We start from the raw sequence: 27,930 nt of genomic DNA, 5'->3' as shown, positions 1-27,930 counted from the left end.
CCTCTAAATGGGCTGTAAAACAAATAGCTTAATCATCTCGAGTTCTGCCTTTTACAGTACAATGGCAACATGTAGATGCGTTCTGGAGTTATTTTCACATAAAAGAAAACTTTCTTACAATTATTATTGATCTTTCCATAAAGCAGTATTTTCAAGGGAGTTCAGCTCTCAGAAGGAGCCAGTATTGCTTACTGTTTGATCATAACTTTAATTCTCTGTTTCTTCGTGTAGGTGTCATGTACCATTGTACTGCAGTAGAAACCCTTTTCCTTAAATCATCTTTCAAGAGAAAAATAAACCCAGTATTTATCACACTGGGAAATGACTGAAATGTCATTATACACTCATGCTTTCTTGATATATGATAATATGAAACCATCTGGTTGAAATAGAAGTTAAGAAATCCTGATGTGAAATGATTTTCCTTTCTCAGAAGTTTCTACAGAGTGTTCTCAAAACGATCAGGGTGTAATGCTGTCCCACAGTCACCCTTTGGGTCACTGAGCACAGTCTCTTGTTTTTGTGGTTGACAAATATGAGGAAGATTTTGACAAAATTGACAAATGGAGTGTAAATAAAAACCTGTGTTTTCCCTAATCTTATGTGAAGTTTTACAAGCAAATATGAGAAGCCTTCTATTTTTGTTAACTGTATTGCAGGATGCAGCACAAAGGGAGAGCCAGGGCAGTTCAGGGTTTTGTCCTCTGCCATGGGATGGGCAGTGGGACAGCATCATTGCTTTCCTGAGAATCTCACTCATGTACCTGCACTGGGGCTTTAGATAACTTGTGCTGTGCTGGTTCAGTGCACTTCCTCTCTGATAGACAGAGCAGCTTCCCAAATTAAATCATGCAAATATTAGATTGTGCAAACTGAGAGGTTTAGAGACTGTAGTTCAATTACCTCCATCTCCTGCACCCATCCAACCCTGGGAATCTCTTCCATGGTGTTTCTCTAATAACTTTAGAATGTTTTGAAACAATAATTTTTATTTTTTTTTTTTTTCTCTAGGAAATTATGTTGGTCATAGAGATTCCTGACAGGATTCCATTCACTTGGTTAACATAATGTCCTTGTACACACCGTGCTACAAAGAATGCAGTATCTTATGGCATTGATAAAGTAAACTGCCTGAAATGTGCTGTGCACAGCAAGACTGCAGTGTTTTGAAGGGAAATGTTGGCAAGCTCTCTGTTGTCATAGAGAATCACTAACTCATGCTGGGGTCTATCCTGGCTGACCTGGGCTTGCAGTGCAGAGAGCTTATTCTTGAGATTTATCTGGGACAAAAAATGGTGCTTTTAAGTTAGCATCTTAAAATGCTCGTGATATTTGTGCACCAACTCAAATTTTATTTTTTAGAACTATTGTTGAACATATTAGCAATGATTAAAGAAAGGAGTGGAAGAGATTTTAAATTTTTTGTGAGAAATGAAATAATATCATGCTCATCAACATTTCTTAAATAGTAGGACTGAGTATGATGAATGAGACAAACTGTGCTAGTTAGGCAGGTCTTGGTATGTAGCTTATTCCTGCTAGCTGCCATGACAGCATTCTCAGACTTCTGTTCCTGAACTTTTATTTTGTGTGCAGGTAGGGTTTTACATGATATATTGGAAAAGTGAGAAAGAAACCCAGATAGACAGTGAAAGGCCATCAAGGACTAAAATACAAGTTACTGTATTACCTTCTCTGCTACCATAGGACCCTTTCCACTATGCACTAGTACATATGTCATGAGACTAATATATATTTTAAAAATTTCATTTATTCTTATAAGGGATCCGTCAACTGCTGTATTCTGAAAAGCCAGTGAAATACAGCTTTTGAAAAAGGGCTGAGATGTTTGTAAAAATTTTAAGGTTTTTCAGTGGTCCCCCAGTTGTTCTCTGCAAATAAGAAGCATGAAGGAAAGTAAGAAAAGTGAGGGAGCAGATTTGTATCTTTTTCCTTCTAGTGGCATACTGGAATGGAGAGGATGAAGGAGGCATTTGTTTCTTGGGGCAAATGACTGCTGAACCATTCATTAAGGCAAGGGAAAGGTACAAGATATGAGGATTCTGCTTAAGGGGATTAATGCTCTAATGTGTCTCTGTGCTTCAGAAAACAAATCTCTTGTATGTTAAAGAATTTTTTTTTTTAATCTGCATTTTTTATCATCAGTTTCCAGTTGAAACAAAGTTTGTCTGGAGTCTCTCCACAACACAGTGCTTTGGCACTCTGCATCAATTAATGCTGTACTTATATTCATAAACTGATACACAGTCAGGCCTTTTGCCTCACAACCCTCCCAGTGAGTTAATACAAGAGAGCTCTTAGTCTATTCCAAGCTCTTTGCCAGGCTCTTTGCTATCATCATTGCATGTTATGCAAAAAAAAAAAAAAAAGCTCCACAAACTACCTCAACAATAAAAACTCCCTGCAGGCATAATGCCACTCCTGCTCACCCAACAGTAAATTTTGTCCCTGTTTGCTCCTTCCTTCATGCTGAAAATGTAATGTCCCAAACCATTGATTGCTTCCTTCCTTTTTGCAGAAACAGCTGTCAGTTCAGTCTGATCCTGCCTTTCAGATAGTTAAAGGAAGCCAAGAAGTGAGACACTAAGCTTCTTTCATTTTTCTTGCTTTTAAGTAAAAGAACAAGAAACTATTTGACTTTGTTCATCAGAGCAATGTTTCTTATGTTTGAGTATCTTTAGCAATTACTAATCATGCAAGTGATTGTAAAACCTGACTTAATGCAGCACAAGAGGTGGTTTCACTATGATGTGAGTTAGCACAGGAGGAGATCTTGCAGTTAGAGTAATTGGAGATTGCTTATAGCATGTAGGAGCAAATGGAATAAATAAGCTTTTATTTAAGATGCTGCTACTGATGTGGCACATCCTAGGTCTGAACTCAACAAGGTGAAAATGTTTTTTCTATGTTTTGATGCATTCTTAACTGATTTTATGCAAGAAACAACTGGTTTTGGTGTCTTTTCAGAATAGCTGAAAATGAATATTTTTATTTTTGGCGGTAGTTTGGTCAAGCAGTCAGAGTTGGATTAAATATTTATATCTCCCCAAACTGAATTTCCTTTATTAATCTGTTAATTATTACAACTGGATTTTAAAATTTTCCATATTATGTATTTGAGGTTTGTTTTTTTTTTTAACAGAGTAGCATGTGTTTGTTTTCCTTAAGCAGTTAGAGCATACTCAATTCTAACAAAAATAATGGTTAATGCATACAAACACAGGCAGTTATTTTCATAGGGAGCTTACTTGGATTTGATGTTTTGGTCTTACTAAACTGAACTTCATTGTCATTTAGGTTCTGTGCATGCTCTTGTCTTTGTGGGGAAGATAAGGTTGAGGAATAGACAGACTGAACAGTGAACTCTTCTAAAGGAAGCAGCTCCCAGAATAAGTAATGAAGTGTCTGAATTAGTTTTAAGTTTCTTGACACTAAGTGTGTGTATCTTTGTCTAAAAAAGGAAATATAATTATAGCTGCAGGCACTGGATCTTAAGAATAACAGGGTTATTCTTCCTGGTTTCCTTTGACGTCGAAATAAATCTGCAGTTGTAAAATGGGGAACATCTGACTGACTGGTTCACAATATGGGCCAACAGTGTAAAATGGTTCATGTCCCTTTCCAGGGTATATTAACATTTTTGGCACTAATAAGACCTTAGTGGAATATTTAGGCTGGTTACTGTGAACTGTTTTTGAACAGTAATACCAATGATTAGAGAGATGCTGCAGCTGAGAAGCAAAACTGTTAAATTTAGAAGAAATGACCTGCAAGGGAAGATGGAAGAATCTAAAGTGGCTTCGTCTTTTAAGCTTCCCTGTTAGCACTGCTTTCCTTTCATTCTCCTTGTTCTGTTGGTGTGTCTCTCCTTTGACAGGAAGTCTCTTCATGTTCCACTGTTCTCAAGCACTGTGGTTGCCTCAAAGTCCCCTTAATTATTTAAGTGACACAAGCTCAAGAGGACTCAAGGAAATGAAAGGAAGGAATTTAAAGGTTGTTACTAAGCTAGTGCTGGAATAAGGGAACAATTGATGAATAGGAAGGTGAAAAATATGGTAGTTTGCTTCATCTGGATTATGGGGACAGGAACCAGATTTTCTCTGTGTCTGTAGCAAGAAAAAGGATGAATTGCAAATTTTAAAATACTTCCACTTGCTAATGGAGGAAAATGTTGCAAGAGATTATCAAATGAGCCTCCAGAATAGATCTCCTTGAATGTTTTGAAAGCAGACTAAGCAATACAACTTTTGGTAATGAATGGAGTATAAATAGACTGTCTCAGCTCAAAGACTTGACAGTCCCTTCTCTGCCATTGTCACAGGGACAGCCTGCCTAGGACTCTGTGCCATACAGTGCTGTATTCAACTAGAGTTACAAAAATGAAATGCTCATTAGTGCTGAAATAATTTTTCAAAGAAAACGTGTGTTGAAAGCTCAAAAATATAGAACTTACTGAAGATTTAAAATGTACTATCTAATGTTATTGCTGAGATCAATTTGCTGAGATCATATTGCTGAGTTTTAATTCTTAAATTATACTACATAATGCATATACATATCCATTTGTATGGTGCCTACATATATTTTAAATTACTATAAAGTTCACTCTCGAATATTAACTTTGTAAATGGCTAGTAAGAATTTTTCAAGCATGACAGCCCAAATACTTTCATGGGTTCAATATACTCAGAACAAATAAACTCAAAGATATTGCTGCAAGTTTTGAGCTTCACTTTGGTGCAAGCTGATGGTACATAACAGCAGAGTACATACGGAGGGCCATTGTCATGTTTTGTCTATTTTGACTCCAATTTGATTATTTGTTGCCATCTTTTGCCTCTATAATATTGCACAGTGGTATGTATTTCCTGTGGTTTTATCCCAGAATTTGAAAATAATGTTACTCAGCAGTACATCTTCAAATTTGTCTAAATAATTTTTCATCTAGCAAAAGGGCTTGGTGCTCCACTAGCAGTTTGGTTCCCCTTCAGAACATCAGTCATCCTCTGAATTAAGCATAACAATCTTGAACTGACCACTGGAATGAAAGTGAAGATACTCCAGGGGTTTATTTTATAGCTCACAGTAACTTCCAGGGATTTGCAGTCAACTATGAGTGAGTGAGCTTTGGTGTACACTTTGGTTTTGGATGGACTTCTGCACCAGTGAGTAAGTTTTCCCTGCAGATGTGATTTATATTGCTTATAATCTTCAACTGGCAGGCTGCTTCTTGGCTTGTTCCCTCCTGATCCTGGGCTGCTGGCATTAGCTTGGTGTTCATCTGTTGTGCCCCTCTTTGGTGGCTGGATTACATTCCCAGCAGCAGAAGTGAAGGAATAATTTGCCAGAGATCTTGTTTGTGTAGTATTGGTCCATTCTATGCATCCTGAAAAATGGGACACAGTTAATATGCATAAGGCATATTAATTCTTTTTCAGTGTGCTAGTAGAGGGTGTTGGAAAATTTACGTTTAACAAGTAAATAATTATTACTGTTTCAAGTTCAGTGTAAAAAAGGGCTGATGTTTATTTTATGAAAGTAACTGTTGTACTTCTGGAGGTCAGGATGGTATTTTGTTTTCTTTAAGGACTTGCTTTTCTCTGTGGAAGGAGATGGTTTACAAATTATACTTGTAACAGAAATTAAATGTATGTTTTCTCCTAATCTTTCTAGACAAAAGATTTTACAATTAAACTGATTCCAGGATTAATATAAGTGTATTTATTAAAATTAAAGTCTCCCTAAGCAGTGTTTTTAAAAGCATTGAAAATAATGGGTTTTTTTATTGCTGTAGCTTGGAAAGAAAATGGCTGTGAGTTCATACCTGTTCTTAACAATATAAAAAGCATAAAGATGGTATTAAAGAGTTAGTAATCTTCCAGATTTATTCTTAGTATTCACCAGAGCTTGCTTACCTGTGTGCATCACTCTAACTCTTCTGCTTTCTCCAGTTCTGAAGTCCATTGAGCAGGGAGAGCTGAATGCCAGCAGCTGTAAGTGCTGCTAAACTGACACCTTTGGTTCATGTTAATATTTAGAGTTCTACAATGCACTGGTTCAGGCAGTGCTGGGAGTTCTGTTTGTGTGGCCCTTTTCCAGGAGCAGCAAATGACTGAGGGAAACAGCTGGTGGAGCCAATCTCTTTGGCCATACTGGTTCAGTTACTTGTTACTGTGTGTTTAACAACCTTAATTAGCAACCAGGAAATCAGTGAGCACAGGACTGAGTTAATGATAAAGGTTAAGAATGTAATTAATGTGGTTTTATTGAGAATAGGTCTTATTTTGTAAATTATGACCTATTGTTTTTTGTCTTATGTATTTGGAAGAGGTAACTATGAAGACATAATAATTGGTGTTGTAGTGTACCTGTTAGTGTAATGTACTGAAGCTGTAATATTGCACTGCACTCAATGCATCATAAAATTCTGACTAAAAGTTTAGGTTGTACCATGTCATTAAAGCATTTGCTAAAACATCCTTAGCTTCCTAGTTGACATCTGAGGCAGTAGTTGTAGGTAAAGACATCAGGTATCTATTTCTTGTGGATTTATCTGGGACACGTTAGCAGTCTCTGAGGCTTTAAGTATCTGTTGCAAGTTAATTAAAATTATCATTGAATGAGGTTGTGGATACATGAAGATTGGATTAATAGTAACAGGGAGGAGGAAAGAACCAGAGAGTGTGATCTGGAGGTCTTAGAAAGATGAACTTCAAATAAAGATGGAAAGCTGTGTAGCTCTGTAGGTCATGCATGCAGAATCAGGGACTGATACTGCTACCCTGTAAGAAAATAGCTTTTCTTCAGGGTATTGCATAACACACAGAAGAAAGTGTAAAGGCAAGCAGTGGCTAAGCACTGAAACCAGGTGTTTCCAGGCAGGAATTAACTCATGCACTTGAACAGAAGGGAATGAGTAGCCTTTTGGAGCAATGGAGGTAGTGCATACTCTACATTTTCCTGCTTTTCAGGCCAACTGTGGATAATATTATGGAAAATGTCTTTTAGTTAAATAACAGTTACTGGAGTTGATACAGTCATACTGGATAAACTTGAAAGGATCTGTGATACAATAGAAGCATAACTAGAAGATTTAATGATGTGCTCTTTATTTCTGTGTATCTGTAGGAAGGAAATTCTGGTCAATACTTAGCATGTTGTTGCACATCTAGTGAATAAATTACTCATACTCATCAAATATATTTGTATACATAAATTATCTGTCTGTCTTAAAAAATGTCCCTGAGATACCATCAATAGTAAGGATGAGTTATTTTGCAGCCTATACACACTTATGTTGCTGGTTCTATTAATTGAATCTTAATATGTTTGAATTAGTGTATTTCTTCTATAAGTAGTGTATGTTGAAGGAGATTGCATAATTGATATTCTTGTTACTTTTAGTTTTGAGTGTTATTTAATGAACTCGATTTTACCAAAGGCAATGTATGCCTCAGCAAGTGTGCCTTAGCTTTCGCCTGAGGTAGCTGCACAGTGGTCAAAGCCTCTGCTTCAAATATTCACATTGTTTTAATGGTACAGCATCAGGAATGTGCATCAACACAATGTTTTCATATGTGGAGTATTTGCTATTAAGACTCTTCTCTGCTAGTCCATGTAAATTTCTAGATCAGTGTGTACTGTTTCTTATGCTTTGGGAAAGAAAAAATTATAACACCTAGTGCGTCTTTTAAAAAAATGAAAAATCTAAATGCAATTTTATGTTAAAGTGTGTGCATGAAACTATTTATTTATTTATTTATGGCTTTCTTTTTAGTGAGAGGTTTATGGTGAGGTTAAACAAGAACGGAGGCCCCAGGAACCCGGAGAAGATAGATCGGATGTGTGCACTTTTCACAGTATGTGTCTGTTTCCTTTCTCCTTTCCTTACACTGTGATTGTAGATATAGTCACCCCGATGGAAAAAGCCCCACAGTTCTTTCTTTTCACTGTATTGAGTAGAATGGAAGGTATTTCTAAGTTTTCTTATGGTTATAAATAAATGTTAATGTAAGAAAGTGGACATACTTCTAAATTTTTTTTATGGCTAAGCAAATATTCTGAAGTACTTCCTTTTAAGTGCATTTGTTTCTGCTTATAGATTGAAACTCCAAAGGTTTTCATCGCATGTTCAATGCTTTTAGATAACAGGGCACAGGAAAAAGTTGTATTGGTCTGAATATAGAGCAGGGCACTTTTTTCAGAATTGAAGTTAGAGAAACAACTACAAAAAAATGCATACAGAAAACCAGAGAATTCTCCAAACAGATTTTTGTTATGCCCCATTTGAGAATCATGTAGCAGCCCCAGGTTGATGGTGCAGCAATGGCCTCACAGGTTGACAGCACAATGTGTGTGATGGAACAGAAAGACTGGGATGTGCTGCAGAAGCAGCACCCATTTTGAGCTGCTTAGAGTTGGTTGTAATAAAAGAAACACTGTGACTTGCTAAGTTTCGACAGCAGGTCTGTGCAAATAGCTACCTCATCCTGATGCAAAGCAGATACCACCAACTGTACCAGCAGTTTTTAACCATCTGTGCCAGGAAAACAGGATAAGGAATAGCCATCTGTGTCTCCTACCAGCTGATACCTCAGTTGGGAGTGAAAGAGCCAGCTGAGATTTACTTATGTTCAGTTCTCCAGACTCACCTCTCACCTATCTGCCTTCTTGTTTTATGGTTTTGGTTGGGCCATAATAGCAGTTCAAAACACTCAGGCTTTAATACCAATTGTGCACGTGTCTTAAGTTCTGTTAAAAATTGCCTCAGAATCATGTGTCAGACCATGATTTTATCTGTCACTTCTTCTCAGAAAGAATATGGAAATCTAGAGCCACTGAAACTTAACAGCTCATCACAGAGTAACTGTAAGGAATTTCAGATCCCAAGTGTGATAAACACCTTCCATCGTGACTCACCTTTTGCTAGTGCACATGGTAGAAGCTCTGACAGAACTATTTTTACCTCCAGTGAAGAAAAAGAGATGGCAGATAGCTTTGGTATTTATAATTATGTTTCTGGCAGTGAAACTTCCTAAGGTCAAGGAGGTCTGGACACTGAAATAGGCGTGGTTCTCAGCACCAGTCCTTTTTCTCCTTTCAGAAGACAGCTGAATTTCACCTCAATAAACAGAACTTATCTAGATATATGTGAGGCTGCTCAGTGCTGCCTCCATCTGGATATGAGTAGGGTGTGTTCTGGTAGAATGTGTACTCTTCATAACAGGAATTATGATAAATGGGAAAATAATCTGTGCAAAAAATTACACATTTCTGATACAACATTTTTCTTCAGTGTTATTTGAAGAACTTTCCCAAGGATGTAGGAAAGGAGCAGCAAATAATAGATTTTGGAATAACCATTTTATCTGTGATGGTTCTATCTCACTATAATTTCTTAATTATGAAATGTTTCCAGAATAAGGTAGTTCTATGACTTTCAGGTGTGTTCCCAAGTTTATGGTAGCCTTGACTTTAGATCTATTTATTTCCTTAACCCCGGCCTCACAATATCTTTCTAAAACTCTAATCTTTCCCAGAGGCAAGAAGCCCCATATCTTAGCAGGAAATGACAGGAATACCTTGAATTATCTAACTCTATTGCTTCTAGGGGTTCATCTGTCTCCTTGTGTAAGATATCAAAATTACTCTAGGTTTTGGGTTTGGATCTGCTGTCATATCTGCTGCCAAAGGTGAGAAGCTGCTTGCTCTGAAGATTAAGTCACTCAAGCAAACCTCAGCCTTTGCACGCTGTAGAAACATTCCTGTGTCTGAAACAAAACCTAACTGTATAGTGTAAGCTTGCTGGTTTTGTTAAACACCTTACTGTCTGTGCCTGTGAGGCTGGCAAGTGAATTTGGTAAAGCTGTTCAAATATGTGATCAGTGTCATTCAGGCATCCTTGATACAGTTGGCTTGGGGGGGGTGGGTTTTTTTAGCATAAAATTAGACCTCTATAAAAAACAGCATTATAAACTAACCACAATTATGGAGTAACAGTTTTCCATAGCTGGTATGGGAGGGAATGATTAGAGGTGATTTTCTAAAAAGTCATGCAATTAGAAGTATTATGAAATTATGATGTTGGTCAGCCAAGTATCACTTAAGAAGCTCAGAAGGATATAGGAAATAACCTGTGGATACAAAAGTACCCTGTGCTAAGAACACCTTTCTGAAAATTGATTTATTTATATTGCATACATGGAGATAATAAAAGAACTTGGTCAGCTTCTGGGTCCTGGTCATATGCAAAGAAATTGTCTGAAGACTTCCTCACAGGGTTTAGGGTTTTTGATTCTTTGGTCCATGTCATAGTAAGAATTTCTCTGCTTGTAGAAAGCCTCTGCTGTATAAAATGAAATGCAAGGCCATCTGGGACCACATTTTTTGTCTTTTGACTGTGACACAGTGTATTTTTTATGAAATTGAAAAGCGACTGAAGTGTGAACCCATCAATATGTGCATGCCCTACAATTTTCTGATATTTTGACAGCTGCCCTTTGAAAAAACAGTTCTCTAAATTGCTGTTAATTGAAACTGGTAATCTGATAATAAAATTCCCCCTGTCAAATCACAGATATTTTTTAAAATTATCATTTTCTAGAGGATTAAGTAATACCTCCAGGGTTTTTTGCTTTTAGAAATGTATTGTCATGCACTACTGACACTAAAACTACGTCAAAGCCCTTCTTACCACGGAACTTCAATTTTTCCCAGACGTGCAAGAGATAAAGCCTACCATATGCTACACTGGTATGTTAGGTGATGAAGAAAGCCTAGAAAGTATGTTCCCTTATTCATACAGCAGGAAAATAAGAGTAAATGCTAAGGAAGATTTATGTAGCTTAATTCTTAGGCTCCAGCGAGACGTGGTCTGCCTAGCTGGTAAGCATACCAAACAACAGATTTGCAACTCTCTGCATATGCTGCCCAGGGAAACAGTGCTTCTTTAAACCAAGTAAGAAGATTCAGCCATAAATTTATTACTTGCCTCCTGTAATTTAGCAGTATAATGCTATTTGAAAGGAACTGAAACTTCTCCCTAGAATAAATTTTGTTTCTGCCTAGTTCTCTGTAACTGTGCCCAGATTTTATTATGCTGTATGTCACTATAATCTGAAACTTGTGTTCATGTGCATTGCCATTGTAATCTCAGTTGCTGAGATTTGGTTTATTGAGTCACATGGCAAAGAAATTTACTGCCTGAATTGAAGTTGAGGTTTTAGCTTCCAGCAAAATATGATTTTTAATTCACTCAATTGGTTCAAACTAGGAATGACAGATGTCCACAGTTTAAAATCTCCCCTCCTTTACAAACTATTATTGTTAAACATTAATAAGCATTATTTCCTCTTACAGGGCTTTTAATTCCACTTAGTTATGGGTTTTTTATAAAAAGGAAAATAGATTTTCTCTGAATGTGTGTTACTGAGATTTTTCCAGTTGATTTTTGCATTGAATCTTCCAAAAAAAGGTAGCATTAGAAGGCCAAGCCACATTTGTTGCTAAGCAAGTCCATGGATGTTGTTCTGCCCACACAAGGTTGCCTTTTAGCAGTGGCTTATTACTGCTGGGATGGATATCATTGTTCAATTGACAAGAAAAAAGGAAAGTGAAGAAATGTGAACCTGTAGCCATCACGTCAAGTTGTTTCTCAAGTCATGTATAGAGCCCAAGAGCTGTTTTTTGAAAGCACTGTGTTGGAAACATTTTGTACAAACAAAAAAAAGTTTTAAAATCCTGTGAGATGATGGCTGTTGCTGTGGTGTAAGGGGAGGGGTGAAGTGATCAATGAACAGTAACTGAGCTTAAAATCATCTTTTTGGATGTTAAAAATGGAGCTGCTAAATGAATGAAGAGTAATGCTGTGTAGTCCTTAATGTTTGTTGGAGTTTTGCAGGAAAGCATTTTGGAAGTGCACTGTATTATTTTTTTTTTTTATATGTCTATGTTTTTTCCAATCCTTTAGGATCTCAGCAGCAAGGACATGAAGAGAGATTTGTACATAGTTGCCCATGTGATTCGAATAGGTACAGTATGATTTAGTACTTGAAATGTATAATTAGCAGTAATTTTACACTGGTTTAAAATGTTTGTTTTACTTAACTGACATTATAATGATTTGACCAATTTGAAAACTCAGTCGTAGGCCATTCCTGCCTACTGAGATGAACATTCAGACCATTCATAGCTAAGTATTAGAGAGTTACTAATGGCTGTTTAACTGTGATTGTTTATTTTTCTCAGTCTGAAAAGAAAATACTTGATTAAGCACCACATTGAGGGTGGCCATTCACACCTAGTAAATCATTTCAGTCTAACATAATCATAAATTATGTTTATGATTATGTTAGACATATGTAAGATCTACTTCTTTTTGGCTGCTCACATAGAGCTATGGAAAGGGGGGATCTGGATGCACAGAGTGAGTTTCTCTGACTATTGGTTGGCCAGGCTGGGCTTCATTTATTCTTTCTAAGATTTACAATAGCAAGAATGCAAAGTGTTTATGACTGAAGTTAATTAGATCATGTCTTAGATAGTGCAGTGTTTGACGTAGGTCATGGACAATTGGATGAGTATTTTAGCCTGGCAGTGTGTTTAAGTGAAGTGACTTTATGACTTCTGGAGTGTGAATTAAATTGGTCGGATCTCACTTAGGTGGAGGGGGTTGGATAGAAAAAAGCTTGAGTTAGAAAGGTTGTAATTAGTCAGAAACAGGGAGTTAAGTAGTTCTAAACCAAATGTGTGTATTTTTACTGAGATGTAGCAAGTAAACATTTTACCTGTGTTAAGTATTACTTATTGCAATATTTAGGCCTAAAGTGTTAACATTTAGTAAGACTACAGTTTCTTCAGTTATATTATTCTAAACAACTGAGCAGTGCACTTCCATGCTTTTTAGGCTTTCAGTTAATTAAAAAATAGCTGGGTGGTGTTTGTAATGAAAAGGTATTTAGACTATTTCCAGCCCAGTCACTACTGGCATCTGTTTCCAGCCAGATGATTCTTCAGAAGTACAGAAGGTCTAAACAGCTTCATGAAACCACAGCTTTGTTGTGTTGTCCTGTGGATGACCACATCCCTTCTGAACCACAAATATGTTAGAAGGATCATTTTTTCATTATCTGACTTCACTGTGTCATCAAGTGTCTAAAAGTTAGAATTACTCTGTATCACTTGAGGTGATAAACAAAACTTACAGAAAGATACGCTGTAGTTCAAGCTCAAATTTTTAACCTTGATACAAAAGTCCTGTACAAATTATTATGTTTTATGTTACAAGTTGGCTTAGATCATCACAGTGATTTTTCTGATCTTGGCATTTTTCACTCTATTGAAAAACTGATTTAGGAATTGGAAGTTAACCACTGAGCAGCCTTGTACCTCAGAATCCTTTATGTGCTCCAAGACAAACATGATAAATGACACAATATGTACCCCTAAAGCAATTGTATAAAATGAAAATTTGTCTAAATCCTGGACTTACAGGGAGGACAACAGTGAATCTTTGTGTGGGTGCAGAGAAGTCAGCACAAGCTGCATTGTTGCCTCATTCAAGAGATGATTTGTAGTCAACCCAAATGGATGCAACCATGCACCACAGGGCTGCCAAACAAAGACATGGTGCTGTTCACTTTGCCCCCCACGAGTGTTCTGTTAGGCACATGAGGTGATGTCCCTTAATCAGAGCAGCCTGAATCAACACCAGGTAGGTTCAAATGGACCTCTGGATTTGAAAACATAAAAGAATGGGAAATAGAGAGAAGACTGCAAGCTGTAGGTGAAATGTACTGTAGGTATTCATACTCAGAGGGATAATGGAACAGAATGGCTCCATGTCAATCTCTGAGGTTTTTAATTTCTTTCATTTTTAGGTCGTATGTTGCTAAATGATTCAAAAAAAGGGCCCCCTCATCTACACTATCGCCGCCCCTATGGCTGTGCAGTGTTGAGCATCATGGATGTGCTTCAGTCAATCTCTGAAATAAAAGAAGAGAAGGATTTTGTTCTCAAAGTTTACACGTGAGTAACTCCTAGAAGAAAATGAATTAGGAAGAATACTTTGTATATATTGGGTGATGAAATAATAAAGAGATATTATATATCAAGGTGACATAATCGCTGCTTTATCCTCCTCAGAAGGTAAGCCTGGTTCTGATGTTGTGGGTTTTTTTGCTTCTTTATTACTCAAAAAGCTCAGATGCTAATAAGTACTATCACAGGTGTTTCAGGTACGTGAAAGATTTCAGAAATTACAGAATATTGTCCAAATCTGTGATGTTCAAAGCTTCACTTTTATTAATGTGATTTATTTAAATTAAAAAAGCTGATGTATGTTGTTCATCAGACATTAGAAATCTTTAAGTCTAAAGAAAAGTCTCTCAGTCAGCTCTTCCATTCTTCTTTTGCCAGCAGTTGCAAAAAAGTGACAAAAATCTCAACTTTTAACCCGAGGCCATAATTCTCCTGTCCAAGAAGCTCTGCAGCCTTGGTATTTTGTCACTGTTGAGTTTAGGCTTACCTCAAACCAGTGCTTTTCAGTTACATAGTTTATGTTGATATTGGCTTTCTATGTACAGTGTTAATATTTTGCATCTGCAACATTGTCAATGTTTAGAGTTGTAGAACATTCTGAATATTTGATTTCAGTTTTGATACCCTTTTAATGAATCTTTAGCTTCTTATTTACTGAAAAATAGAAGAGAAAATGTACTAGATTTCTCCTTTTGCAAGTGATCAACAACATCATGCAGCCAGATAGTGCAGTTCAGAGTCCTAGTACTAAGGAGTATTATCAGGAAAATCATAGGATAGAGACCTTCCCTTTTCTTCCTCTTAATCTGAAGTTTTTGTTAATATGAATTCCCTTCATGCCACCCAGAGTACCAGCTGTATCTTCTTAACTGTTTAAAAGGTTTGAACTAGCTGCTGTTCTTCACTACTGCTTCCCCACACCCTTGTTTTCAACACCCATGCACACCTATTCCTTCCTTCCCAGAGAGCCCATAACAGAATTCAACTCTTGTCATCAGATGCCTGTAATTTTTTATCACTATTATCATTCACTTGAGTTGCTTTAAGTCTTGTACATATTCTTTTATGTTTGGAGTGTTCTCTGTAAACCTACAATAAAAAATCTTCAGAAGGGAAAATTAATATATATGAAAGGCTTACCCCTTTTATAGCTTTAACAGCTATTGCTCTTCTACAAAAGAATGTTTTCACAGGTTTATCTGCTTGCATCTTGTCTTTGCACATCCTTTTAGCTAACCTACCTTTTCTTGCTTTGTAGACTAAAATTGAAATAACAGGTTTTTGTCCTTTGTAAGTTTAAAATTGTATATGATTTCTTAAGCAATACTAAACTGACTTCATGACCTGCTGCACTCGTTTTGAACGTTTTTTAAAATGCCTTGTGCCAACCCAAAACCATAATAAATATGTAACAAGGAGGGAAGTGCAGTTGTATTTTTAAAGGGAGCAGTAAAACCATTCTTTTTAGCTACCTTGCTAAAGCTAACAGCTGCCACAAATGAAGCAGTCAGCATACAGCCAGAAAAGCTTTTTCATAGGGTGAAGCTGGAAAAAATTTGTGACTGAAAACTTAACAAAGGCTTAAACAAATGCATGGTGTTTCAATGGAGACTTTTTTTGGGTCCACAAGAAAGAATGCTTAGGAAAAAAAAATCAATTTACTTTACCAGTCTTTTTCAACTTCCTTATTATGGTTAAAGATTTATGTCTGAAAAATACTTCTTTTTCACAATCCAGATTTTCCTGTTTGTTAATCCTCCAGTCATGTTATAATCTTACTAAGAGGATATAGTACCACAGCTCGAGTTATAAGCTGATTATGTAAAAGCATGAAGGTTTACTTTTATAATTCTTTTTACTAATATGTATGCAGAATACTTTAACAGTGAGATAGAAACTAAGTTCTCCACCTGTTTTTTTGAGATCACTTGATTTTATGGCTCTGTATGATGAATGTAGTCTGTATGGTTCTGCAAACTTTCTCTTTAATGAAGTTTTTTTTCCCCTTTGCACATTACTCTGTGTCAATCTTCCTATTCCCCTAAAAATTTCATGTATTTCTCTTCCATATTATTTGTATCTTCTTTTATTATCTAGCTATATTATCTTCCTTCTTCAATGCTAGCTCCAGAAATCCCTTCCTATTAATGTGGTGTATTGCCTGAATTCCTTTCCCTTTTGGTACTCAGTTGTTGCTACTTGCCCAGCTGCACAAGGGTGTAAGTTGTATTTTGTCCTCCATCTGTTTGACATCATGGTCTGATGTGGTGTGGCAAACATGCCAAGTGGTAAATTTTCTGTAGAACTGGACAACCTGAAAAGGTGATGGGTGGATCAGGAGAAAATTCTTATTTGACCTAGAAATATCTTTTGTAATATATTTGGTATTTAGGCAAGTAAAATGTTAATCCAACAAAATGCATTACAGGCAAGTGTTTTCAGGCCAGCATTTCAAACATTGGAGAATATTGTTCTTTGTATTCAGGAATGTAAAGTGCAGCTTACACTGGTAGTTGGTACAAATGTAGCTTTAAGCTATCTTTACAGTCCATTGATTTTGGGACAATTTTGTTTCAGGTTAATTTGCAGGCATAAGTCATTGGAGGCTGAAATCTATTTTAACTTGCACTCCAGAGACTGGTACAGCAACTAAAAAGTTATCAGAGGTTAGAAATTTTCTGTAGTCTTACCTCTGAGGATGGAGAATGGTATAGAATTGGTCCTACACGTTATCTCTCTGCCTTAATAATAATAATATTATTTGGAGTAGGATAAATGACTTTTAATGTCTTGGCAATGAAAAGATAATTCTTATTTCTTTTAGATGTAAGTACTTAAGGATCTGTTGAAGTTCTGAGTTAGCACAGAACACCACAGTTATTAAAGGGGTATTATATTGTCCATTAATGCCTTATCTTGAGAGATTGTTCTGGGGAGTGCAAATACAGTTTATGTGCCAGTCTGAAGTTCTGGAAGGTCACTTCAGTGCTGATCTGTCTTACATTACTGTGTGGATATCTGGTTTCTGCTCCCAAAAAGGCAATAGTACTTATAGAAGGAATGGAGTGCAGCAACTGAAGTGTTTAATGGCATGGAGTCACTTCTTCATGAGAGAGACTGAGAATGGGGGAAAGCTTCAGTCTGAAAAGGAGAAAAGTGGTGGTGGGAAGGGATACAAGCAAGACTTAGAAAATCCCAGTGAAGGGTAAACTGTTGTTTACAGAATACACCAGTACAAGAATTAGGGCTGCTCACTGAAACTGGAAAGAGGTGACATAAAAAAAGGTGGAAGTACTTCCTTAGGAAGCAGGTAATGTTCTTCTGGGTTTTGTCACCACATTGTGCAGACAGGTAGCAGCAGGTCCAAAGGGGAATGGACAAGTTTATGAGAACAGATCCCTAAACATAGGAACAGGAACAGACAGGCATGTGCACTCTCACATCCCTTATCAAACAGCTAAGCAGTGTCTCCTGTTGCCAGAGTGGGAAGCTTTTTTTTTAGTGTTCATGCATTCTTAACAGTCATCTGAGATGTTTGATACCTAAAACCATTGCAGCAAAAGGAGAAATGTTGAGATGATTGAAGATAAAATTTCAGGTGGGATTATCCCAGTGTAGCTCACCAGATAATCTAGGAATATTGGAATACAGTTGATCAACATTTAAATTAATACTTTTGGATAGCATGCTGGAAGTTACTCTGACTGGGTTTTCTCTGTTTTTCCTTTTTTTTACTATCTGTACTTCATGTTTCATTTATTTCAGGTTGTCTGTGTTCCTTTTCCTTTTACAACAATCAACATTTGCAGGGGGTGTCAGTGTGTCAGTAACCCACAGGCTTTGTGGGTTATCTCATTAGACTTGGCAGTACATGGTTTGTAATACTGAAGCTCCTACTTTGTAACACCAGCTCCTACTTTTCTAGCCAGCTTTAATTCCTCTTGCCGTACTTCTGTTACATAACAGCAGACAAAAAATCCCTCCTCTCTTCACAGTAACTGGTTCATCTCCTACCCTAATTTTACTGATGTTAGGTACTCTTGGGGAAGATATTTAAAAGGGAAGGATACTATTACCACTTCTCTCTTCCTAGAAGCTGAAGGCTTACAGTCTTCAGAGTTTCTCAGGCTGGGTTTTTTGTTTGTTTATTTTCGGCTTGTTTCTTACTTCAAGGAGTCAATAGGACAGAAGTTTAATTTAGTCTTTAATAGCACTTCAGGAGAAGTAAGATTCACTATTGCTGCTGAGTTGAAAATTGCTGACTTCATGAGGAATCTTTAAATTTTGCATTGTGATATAAATAAAGCACCACTAAATTTAAAAGGCAATTAGACTTGATCAGCATACTGTTTTTTCTTATATTCCTTTTTTGACCAATAGCTCTGTGCGTGTTAAAGTTCACATTTTTGTTTTTCAATCATATTATTATACTAGTAAAATTGTAATTTCAGCTGTGATTACACAAAAAAAAAAAAAAAAGCTGTGCAAAGTACTTCAATGATATTTATAGCGTGTCCCTTCATTCTGTGATACCAAACTCTGGCACTTACGGCACTTCCTGGTTCCTTTCAAGCTTAATGAGTTAGGAGGTTGGTTATACAGCTTTACTTATCCTAGTAGAAGCAAAGCTGTGCAACTTCAATGTTAAGTTAAATAAGAATCCTAATTCAGGTTAAGAGGGACCTCTCTAGTCCAACCTCCTCAGAGCAAGGCCAGCTGAGATCAGACCAGGTTGCTTGGGGCTTTATCCAGTCATGTCTGGTTAACACCCGAAGGACAGAGACCCTACAACCTCTCTGCACAACCTGTTCCCATAATGCTTCCCCATCCTCAAGGAAAAGCTTTTTCTAATTCCCAGTCTGAACCTTTCTTATTTGTGTTTCTGCCTATTGCTTTGCATCATGTCACTGTGCTCCACCCAAGAGTTTTGTTTGATTTCTTCCAGTAATCAAACCCCACAACCTTTCGTATTATCTCTGCAACACAGTTGACTCTCCCAACCTGAGAGGGCTCAGCAGAAAGCTTTTAACTTGAATCAGTGTTCTTCTGTTTTAGGTGTAACAACGAAAATGAATGGTGCCAGATCCATGAAAATATTATTCGCAAGTCCAGCACCAAATACACAGCACCCAGCTCAAACTATGGTAAATATTTACTTGTACCTTTTGATTATAACAGCTGAAGATTTCCTTTAGGAAACTGCAAATTATTTACAGCAGAGGAATTCAGTAAGGTGTGAGTTTATGCATAGTTGAATTTCTCTCTTTTTGGTGATTTAAATGTTTAGCTAAAATTGATTCATGTTCAATTTACAGGTGAAAAACTATTCTGTGCCTACCAGTTTAACCAGGAATTAAAAAACCAAACCACCTTATATCTTTCTTTCTCAGAAATGGCTGACAGTAATATTAATTCAGCATGCTAAAGTTCCTTCATCAATATAGCTGTAGTGTTATTTTACATCACAAAAGGTCAACAATGGAGAGTTAGTGGCCTGCTACATTATTAACTTACTCTGTGAGTCTTCATTTCTTGGCAGTCCTAATTACCAAGGACTATTTATATATTAGATAAATATATATACAACTGCTAGCCCATAGGAGGATACAACACAGGCAACAAACAACATTGAGAGAATTCCTTTAAAAGTTTTTTTTGTGTGACAAGTTACTGTGACCAGACTTGGCTGCACAGGAAATGAAGAATTTAATTCTATTCATCAGAATTTCCCTGAGCAAAACTATCTTCCTTTCCATGTATTGCCTTGAAAATTCCAGGTGTAACACCTATCTAAGGCTTGCTTTCCTGAGCATACCATGCATCCTTGTCAATAGAAGCAAAGCCAGAGGTTAAATTATTCTAATGTATTATTCTGACTGTCCAGAAAATAAGCAGTGCTTTTGTATCTGCAAATTAATTATAAAGAAGACTCTCTATGATAGCTGCAGTACCATATGTTTCATTACACAGTGGAGGACACTAACTGTCTTGACAGAGTTTTTCCACCTTTCAAACCCATTTTTATTTTGCTAGCTAATGACAAATGATAAATCTGGAAAGTAAATCTTGTCCTACTTTGTTACCTCATTTAATGATTTCTGTAGTTCACTAATTCAGAGAGATCATTATTATCTCATTACAAAGGAACCAGCTGACAGGATACAGTTCTGCCTTGGTACAGCTCCTTCTGCATTAATTACTGAGGGCCTGGCTCAGTGGCATACAGATGCAGTGTGTTGTTTGCAAATACTGCTGCAGTTAGTTGTTTGCATGTTGAGATATTGTAGTGGAATAAGCAGTTTACACTCCCATAGAAGATATTAAGTATAACAAGAAACATTTTTAGGCTTGGAATTTTATTATCTGCAAAGCTGGTCTCCTCCCTGCTGTTCCTCCTGTTAGAGTTAAGGGTCATCCACTGCTTATTATTGAAGCACTGTCCTGAATTGATTGTAACTTTGAAAACTTGTACTGTTTGCATTTATTTCCAGTCCCAGGTGTCTACCTAAAACTTTTTGTCAAGACTGAGCTTTTTTGAAGAGCAGAAAGAAAGAGAAATAGATAGCTTTTTACCCTTGCCTTTGGCATTTTATAATAATTATTTTGAACATTTTGCTAAGATCTAGTACAGCTCTGGAATGGGAGGTTGAAACTTGGTAGACTTATTGTCCTGGTGGGAGGGGCAGTATTGCAAGCTGACATTATTTAAGTGTAAGTAATACAATTTGGGCCTAAGAATCTGCTTGTATAGTAAGAAAATGCTCAAATGTATAATTTTTCCCTAAGAAAATCTCTATGATTATTTCCTCTCCCCTCCTTCCTGGGTCTGTGTAAAATTAGTCCTTCTGATCTGCTGCAAGGAATGGAAAAAAATGGCAAGACAGGTTGGGTAGAAAAGTGAACTGGAGAGTAGCTTTACAAAACCTCTTGGGGAGAGCAAGAAACTAGGCAGAAGTGTTTTGGGGTGTAATATGTGGGAGGTTATAACATAACTAATATATGAAATGCCATGCTGGGAAATTAAATATCTATTACCTCTAGTGACTGATTTTTATAGATACAGGATCAGTTCTGGGGCTATTTGTTAAGTACTGAAGGTGTTGAGTCTGGGACATCTGAATTTCCAAATTTGCTTCAGTCCTGATTTATTTTGATTCGTTTGTTTTTAATAGCAAAAGATTATACAAAATGAACAAGTTTTTCTGTAAGTGGCAAAAGTAGTCAAGACTTATTTCTAAAGAACTTGTCTTCTGTGTTCTATTAAACCTTCTGTGGCACATACAGGTATAGATGGATACATGGTGTTCAAAAGGTTTTAATTTTTTCCATGATTATAAAGCCTATTTTTTTCCCTGCTTTCCAATGTTCCTCTGCCTATTTATCTGGACAGTTAAAGTCCATGTTTTGGCAGCTTTTGGGTACATACATGTTGGCAGTCACTGGCTGGTTGGCCTCCCTCTCCCTTCATTTGAAGGCTTTATGTTCTTTTTTTATCTCAGCTTCCACTATTCATAAAATTGCACGGTCTTCATGTTACCTAGATATGTACTCACTTGGCAAACCTGTCTAAGCCAAACAGCAGCTTGAAAATTCTTTCAAGGGAAGAGAGTAGAAAGTGATTTCATTCCCCTATGAACTCTCCTGACAAAATGGCAACTAAATCCTGTTTGCCATGGCCATTTATTCAGCTTAGGACTTCAGATGGCTTATGCAAGAATCTCTACACAAGGCAGGGTTTGTTTTCATGTGTGTTGTTGCAGTGAGTGAGCAGAGAGGACAGAAAGAACTGTTGACAACTGCAACTCAGTGAATGAGATAGATTGTGGAACATTTCTGTGTGAATGTAATTCACAGTGACCCATGAGCCTGGTATGCTCAGCAGAGGAGACTGAGCTTGCAGGGCTGACCTCCTGGTGTTTTCTGGTACCATAATGTTTGACTTCCTAACTTCACCAAAATATTAACCTCATTTTAGGGGTGTATGTATTTTATAAATTAAAGGGAGCCAGAGAAAGCAGTTGGACTGAGATTAACCATGTAATTATTCCTAGTCCAGCTGTTCAGCTCATTCCCTGAACAAAGGGTTGCATTGAGAGAGTTTGTTTGTTGTTTAACCACTCAGTTTAACCAGTTGGTACTTTGGAAACATGTTGAATGAATTTTATTAGAATCAATATTCCTGCATTAACGAGTTGGAACAGATATGGTTTGAGATTTATTATTACTGAGATTTACTATTGAGATTTATTATTTGAGATTTAATATTATTATGGTTTGAGATTTTTTTAATGGTATTAAGTGTGTTTAAAGATACTTTGGAGATATACTCTACAGTACTGTGTGATGTGATAATTCATACAGGAGCTGCAGTGCTCATACATGTGTTTTAACCTGCTGTCTGTGGGGAATGGAAATAGTGCTAAGTAATTCACTGAAACTTGTGACATTTCTACAAAATTAAGTATTCTGATTTTTAAAATGTGTATTTTAATATAATGTCAGACTCTTAATTGATCCCTTAAATAAATTTTTTTCCCATCTCAGTTTTAAATTACTTCAAGGGAAAGAATAAATCTGTTTATGTATTTGCATTAAATTAACTGTGGAGCAAAACATTATTTTACCTGCATGACATCCTGATGACATCTAACATGCATTTTACCTACAGACATCTAATTATTAGGTCTGAAAAAAAATTAACATCTTTGGTTTTTTTTCCCAGGACTCATAATATCTCTTCAGCTTCTTCGTGGTGACATGGAGCAGATTCGAAGGGAAAACCCAATGATCTTCAACAGAGGTGTTTCTGTTACCAGGAAACTGGGTTTTCCTGATGTTATAATGCCAGGTAAACATTACAGCTCTAATCTTAAAATATTGACCATTTATTTTCTCATACCCTCCTCAACAAGTGCCACTGAGTTGGGTGCTTTGCTTGAAGAAGATTAATAATGGAAGGGTTGACTCAGTAGTAGTTGTCAATTCCAGATTGAGGAAGGCATGCTACAGTAATTCAGTCAATGAACATTATAGCAATACAAGGTAATAAATTCACAGGTATGGAAGGTGATATAGGAAGATCACTTTGATACTCCCTCCACCTCCCCTGACAGTTGGATAATCCTCATGCATGCAAAGCATAGAGATATTCCTTTTAAAATGCATGAAGTTTCTTCTTCCCAAAATCTGAAATAAGATTTTCCAGTTTACTACCTTGATTTTTGGAGCTAGTATGATCCTTTTGTAACAGCTGACAATGCAAGAGGCTGCAAATGTGGTCTGATTTTCAGGCTTTCTTACTGAGCATGTAGTCCATGCAACAGCTGTCCTGGCTGAAGCATTGCTGTATGTTGTTTCCTCCTTACTTCTGGAGCAAAAGCTTGAGATACTTCTTGTTTTGGCACAAGTGGTGGAAGCCCCAGCACATCCAAGAGCTTGTTTAGGGAGGAATCCTGAACCTCATCAGTTGTGCAATCCATAGGTGTAAGACCTGGCATTATACTGTCTTGATTTTTACAGTGTAGTAAGAAATGGGCTCACTAATTATACTGCATAGCATTTGAAATACTGTCTCATTGCTATGCATTACAACCAAGACTGAAGATGACTTTGCAGATGTGGGAAATTTTATGAAAGCATAATGGGAAAAGTATCAGATTTTATTACTCCAAAGACTGCAGTGACACATCAGTATCAAAAGTAGTTGTTGTAGCCTCATTACTGAAGCTCTTCAGAAAGCACAATAAAAACAGGGAGTAGGTGGTAATAATTTCTAGAATCTAAAGTAAAAGGATTTAGATTGGTATGTGTCTTATTTAATGCTGAACTTGAAAATAATAGTAATAGAGCAGCAGAGGATGTGGGCTATAAAGCCACTTACAACTTTGTTTTTAGTGGCCTTCTAGCAATTCCAGTCTTTACCCAAAGCAATCAAATAAAGAAAGATTAAATACTTCATGTTGATATGCAGACAAAGCTGCAGCAAGGTCATCTGCTCTAATTGAGATCACAGCTGGATGTGTCAGCTAGAATAGGTAGGTCACAGTTAAGAGAAGTCAGTATTAGAAATAACTTTTATATAGCTGTATAAGTGAACTGATTTTCCTGCAAGAATTGCTTTATCCTCCATTTCTATGTATAGAGATGTCCCTCAGGTGCTTCAGACCACTGAAATTTAGAGAGCTTAAGGAATAGTTTTATGGCTTCAGTGTGCCCTTTAATAGTTTTTTCATTTTCTGGGCCTTGGCCTCTTTCTGCAAGCTGGCATAGTGGGCTGTCCTCCCTGTACTTCTGCTGTTTTGGGCAATACTTTTTTTCAGGCCCTGAACAAGCAGGTTAGCAGTTTTCATGTAAAAAGTGCTGCTGTCCTTAAATTTAAAACATTCTCTTTGTTGCAGCTAATTTAGATTTCCAAACTATCTTTCTGATTAAGAACTCTATGAAAAATACTGTCTCAAAGCAAAAAATGTCCACCAAATCTTAAATACATTGTTATGATCTTTGTGATATTCACCCTAGGCACCTTAGACATATAAGTGAATTAAAAGCAGGTTCCATGGCTTATGTTTGCAGCACTCCCATTGTAGGGCTTGCTACACAGGTACAGGAGAGATTCCCACCTCTGGTCAGCCCATCAGTGTTTTGAATAATACCCTTTAGAAAATCACATTTGTTTCCTTGTGTCATGTTTGTGAGAATCAAAATTCTTGTTGGAGAAAATGGGTCTGGAACTATGATCATCTTTAAGACCTCTTCTAGCCAAGCCATTTGATGATAATCTATTTGGAATGGGGTTCATATAGATAGAAGTGCTCAAAATACTGATTGATAAAACCAAATATGTTAAAGGACCACTGTTCTGCTATGAAATTCTTAGTTCTGGACACCCAGAACTTGATTCAAAGGGGGCTACAAGAGGTCAGCATATAGAGTGTTTATATGCAGAGCTTTAAGCATTTGTATTTGAAAAATAAAAACCTTAGGTTTGTGGAGAAAGGCAGTTTGTAAATGTCTTTAAACACCAGGTAAGAAAAAAAAGGCAGCCATGGAAATGTGAATAGAGTTTCATTGTAATGATAAATTAGAACAATGCCAGAATAGAGATGAGAGGGGAAGAGAAGTACCATTAATGGTGCTCTGAGTTAAAATTTTCATGATCCTGGGTATTCTCCAGGATAATGAAATCTCTGGGAAAAATTGTAGATGAAAAGATAATGTAACTTCACTAATGCAGTGAACAGTGTTCATTTTTAATTGCTTATAATTATTTTTTTTAATGAAAATGTTAAACATTATTCAAATGACATCCTATAGTTTCCTGTTGGTAGTTTTTAAAACAATAGATCATACTGGGGTCTGAGTTTCCCTGATGTCCAGGAGAGAACATTTGGGTAAAGTTATCTTGCAGGTGGATTAGCCAAGCCCCATCGACAAGGAGAGCTCAACAGCTTCCTTTGTGCTTCTGTTGCAACAGCCAGAACCAAACATTCTTTCTTAGCTTTACTAGTATTGTCTAAAGTGAGAAAAAACTTCATTTTGTGTAAAGAAAAAACAACTCCTCCTCTCTCCCCCCAAAAAATTAATAAAAACTCAACACTGTCATGCACGTTAGCAGTTCTCAAACATGTCTGCTGCTTTAAGTGTCTTTGTCAAACTACCTGTTCCTTGCTTTGCTTCAGAACTGTTTCTTTCTTATTAAAAACAGGATTCCCTTTCAGAAAAGAGCACAGAAAGTTCATGATGTGTATTTTGCAAGTGGATGTAGATTTTTCAAGGCAGAGTGGTTTAAGAATCTTTTTAATGAATAAATGAGTAAAGGCTACATTACCTGGTATTGATAAAGTATGCAGTCATCCTTCTGCTAAACCAAGAAATCCTTTTTTAAAACGAGTAAATAGCTTTAGCATTTCAAATGAGTCTTCTTGGTCATAGGTTTTAAAAATTTAATTTCTTAACCACTACAGTTCTGTAGCTCTGTCTTATCACAGTTTTCCTGTCCCATATTGTTCTCTAAGCAGTGGCAATAATAGTTCCTGTATCAAGCTCTCTTTTTCCCTCAGATATAAGCAGAAGTGGTAACTGGTTGTCATTAAGAAATAAAGAGAAACTGGCCTTTATGTGCTTATATCTGGCATGGTTATGCAGAACAAGAAACATCCTAGAAAGTGACCATGCCTGTCTTTATTTCTAAAGATAACATGTTCTTTGTTTCCTACTGTGTTGTGATCTGAGAAGAGCATAATAAAGGCTCCTTTTATCTTTTTTGTCCGAATCAGAAGGGATTCAGTCAAACCAACCTCATGGAAGAGGTGTGGTGGGTTTTTTTCATTTTTCAGTTTTTTTGTTTTTTTTTTTCTTTTCTAAATTGCTGCTGGGTTTAAGACTGTCCATCTGATCCTGACAATTTTACCTTTCCCCAGAGATAAAAGCAATGAGGCATGTGCTGCTTGCCTTTTGGATTGCAACTTTATTTGTATACAGAAGTTGCTGATCAGAAATCTATTGCATAGGCATGGCGTTTGTCAGTTCCCCAAGGACATCCCTTCCCTTCCCCATGTGCTGATAAGTATTCTGTCTTTTACTTTGGTCCTCTGATGAAAAGTGCATGCTTCATCTTCTACTTGTGAGTGATGTTTTGTTCTCTTTTTTTCTCTCTCCTTGTCTTAATTTCCTGGCTTCTCTCCCTTTCCTTTCCCTTTATTCTCTCCTCTTTCTTTCTGATGCAGAGATGAAGATAGTTGGGTGTAAGTTTCTGCTTTTCTGTGTAATGTCTGCTTATTGCTTGCTTTGTCCCATTTTCATCTTTCATGGAATGTTGGGGATTGGTAAAGATGGCAAATCATGACATCTTAGGGAAACTTTGGTAACAGAGAGGCACAGACTTTGTCTTACTGGTGTCTCTTCATAACCACCGTGTTTCAGAAAATTTTAGTAGCTATGAGAGATGAACCAGTAGCAAAGTTGAGAAACATCTCAACATCTGTCAGTGAACACAAAGTCATGGCAAAAATACATTAAGAAACAAACTTGGCAAAAGCCATCAGCTGTTGTCAGCTGTTCATGGCAGGATAGTCAATGAGACCGAAAATATTTAATAATTATCCCTAAAAGGTATTTACAAGGAGAATTAAATTTTAAATTTTTTCTTCTTTTTTTTTTTTTTTTTTTTTTTTTTTTTTTGGTCATTTATAAGCTGTCAGAAATGGAAAGCTAAAATACTTTAGAGATAAGATAAAGAGAATAAAAAACACATTAAAATTCAGATTGCTACTAATGAATAGAAACTGTTTTAAGGAAATCACAGAATTTAAAAAGAGCATTGTTTGATTATTTTCTGGACATATCAGGCAAACAATGGATGGCAAATAATGTAGTAAGTATTGTTCTTTTTTCTGGAAACAATTGAGTGTTCTGTTCACCAAAAGCTAAAGGAGCACAGAGAGTTAAACTTGCATAATCATGTTCTCATGAAAAAAAGTTAATTTAACTTGTCATACAGGCAGTAGATAAAAGCTCTGTTTCCTCTTGCTGCTGCAATATTAATCCCAATAATAGTTGCATAGCATAATTATTTCAAGAATATAAGCTTTAAAAAAATGCGTGAGTGTCTCGTGAAGGGGTCAAGAAGTGAAGTTCTGCAATGGATCTAATGTGATCCCCAGTGTCTGACTGTAGCAGGGTTCTTCATTTTAACAGGCAAGCAGGAATACAGAGGGCAGCATGTCAGAGTTTTACACCAGCATCACAGGTGCCTTCACTGTTAGAGCAAGGGAAAGCACCAAGGCTTCATCTTTTGAGTTGTGATGGAGAACAAGACCATAACAGCCAGAAAGGACAGAGAGCACTTGAGACCCTTCCCATACGAGCACGTGG

At 36.7% G+C, this 27,930-nt stretch overlaps 1 protein-coding gene across 17 annotated transcripts in view; it reads left to right on the top strand.

Annotated features, from left to right (window-relative positions):
• Positions 1-27,930, top strand: part of DOCK3 (dedicator of cytokinesis 3) — a 186,378-nt gene that overhangs the window by 83,753 nt on the left and 74,695 nt on the right. For all 17 annotated transcript variants that reach the window (XM_071755610.1, XM_071755607.1, XM_071755606.1 and 14 more), the window contains exons 10-14: positions 7,799-7,880; positions 11,990-12,050; positions 13,899-14,046; positions 19,114-19,202; positions 22,781-22,906. In XM_071755610.1, the coding sequence (XP_071611711.1) occupies positions 7,799-7,880; positions 11,990-12,050; positions 13,899-14,046; positions 19,114-19,202; positions 22,781-22,906 (506 nt within the window). The remainder of the gene's footprint in view (positions 1-7,798; positions 7,881-11,989; positions 12,051-13,898; positions 14,047-19,113; positions 19,203-22,780; positions 22,907-27,930) is intronic.

This window comes from Heliangelus exortis, chromosome 12, assembly GCF_036169615.1.
Source record: "Heliangelus exortis chromosome 12, bHelExo1.hap1, whole genome shotgun sequence".
Classification (NCBI taxonomy): domain Eukaryota; kingdom Metazoa; phylum Chordata; class Aves; order Apodiformes; family Trochilidae; genus Heliangelus; species Heliangelus exortis.
Note: the sequence above shows the minus strand (reverse complement) of the source record. Positions and strands in the feature narration are given on the sequence as shown.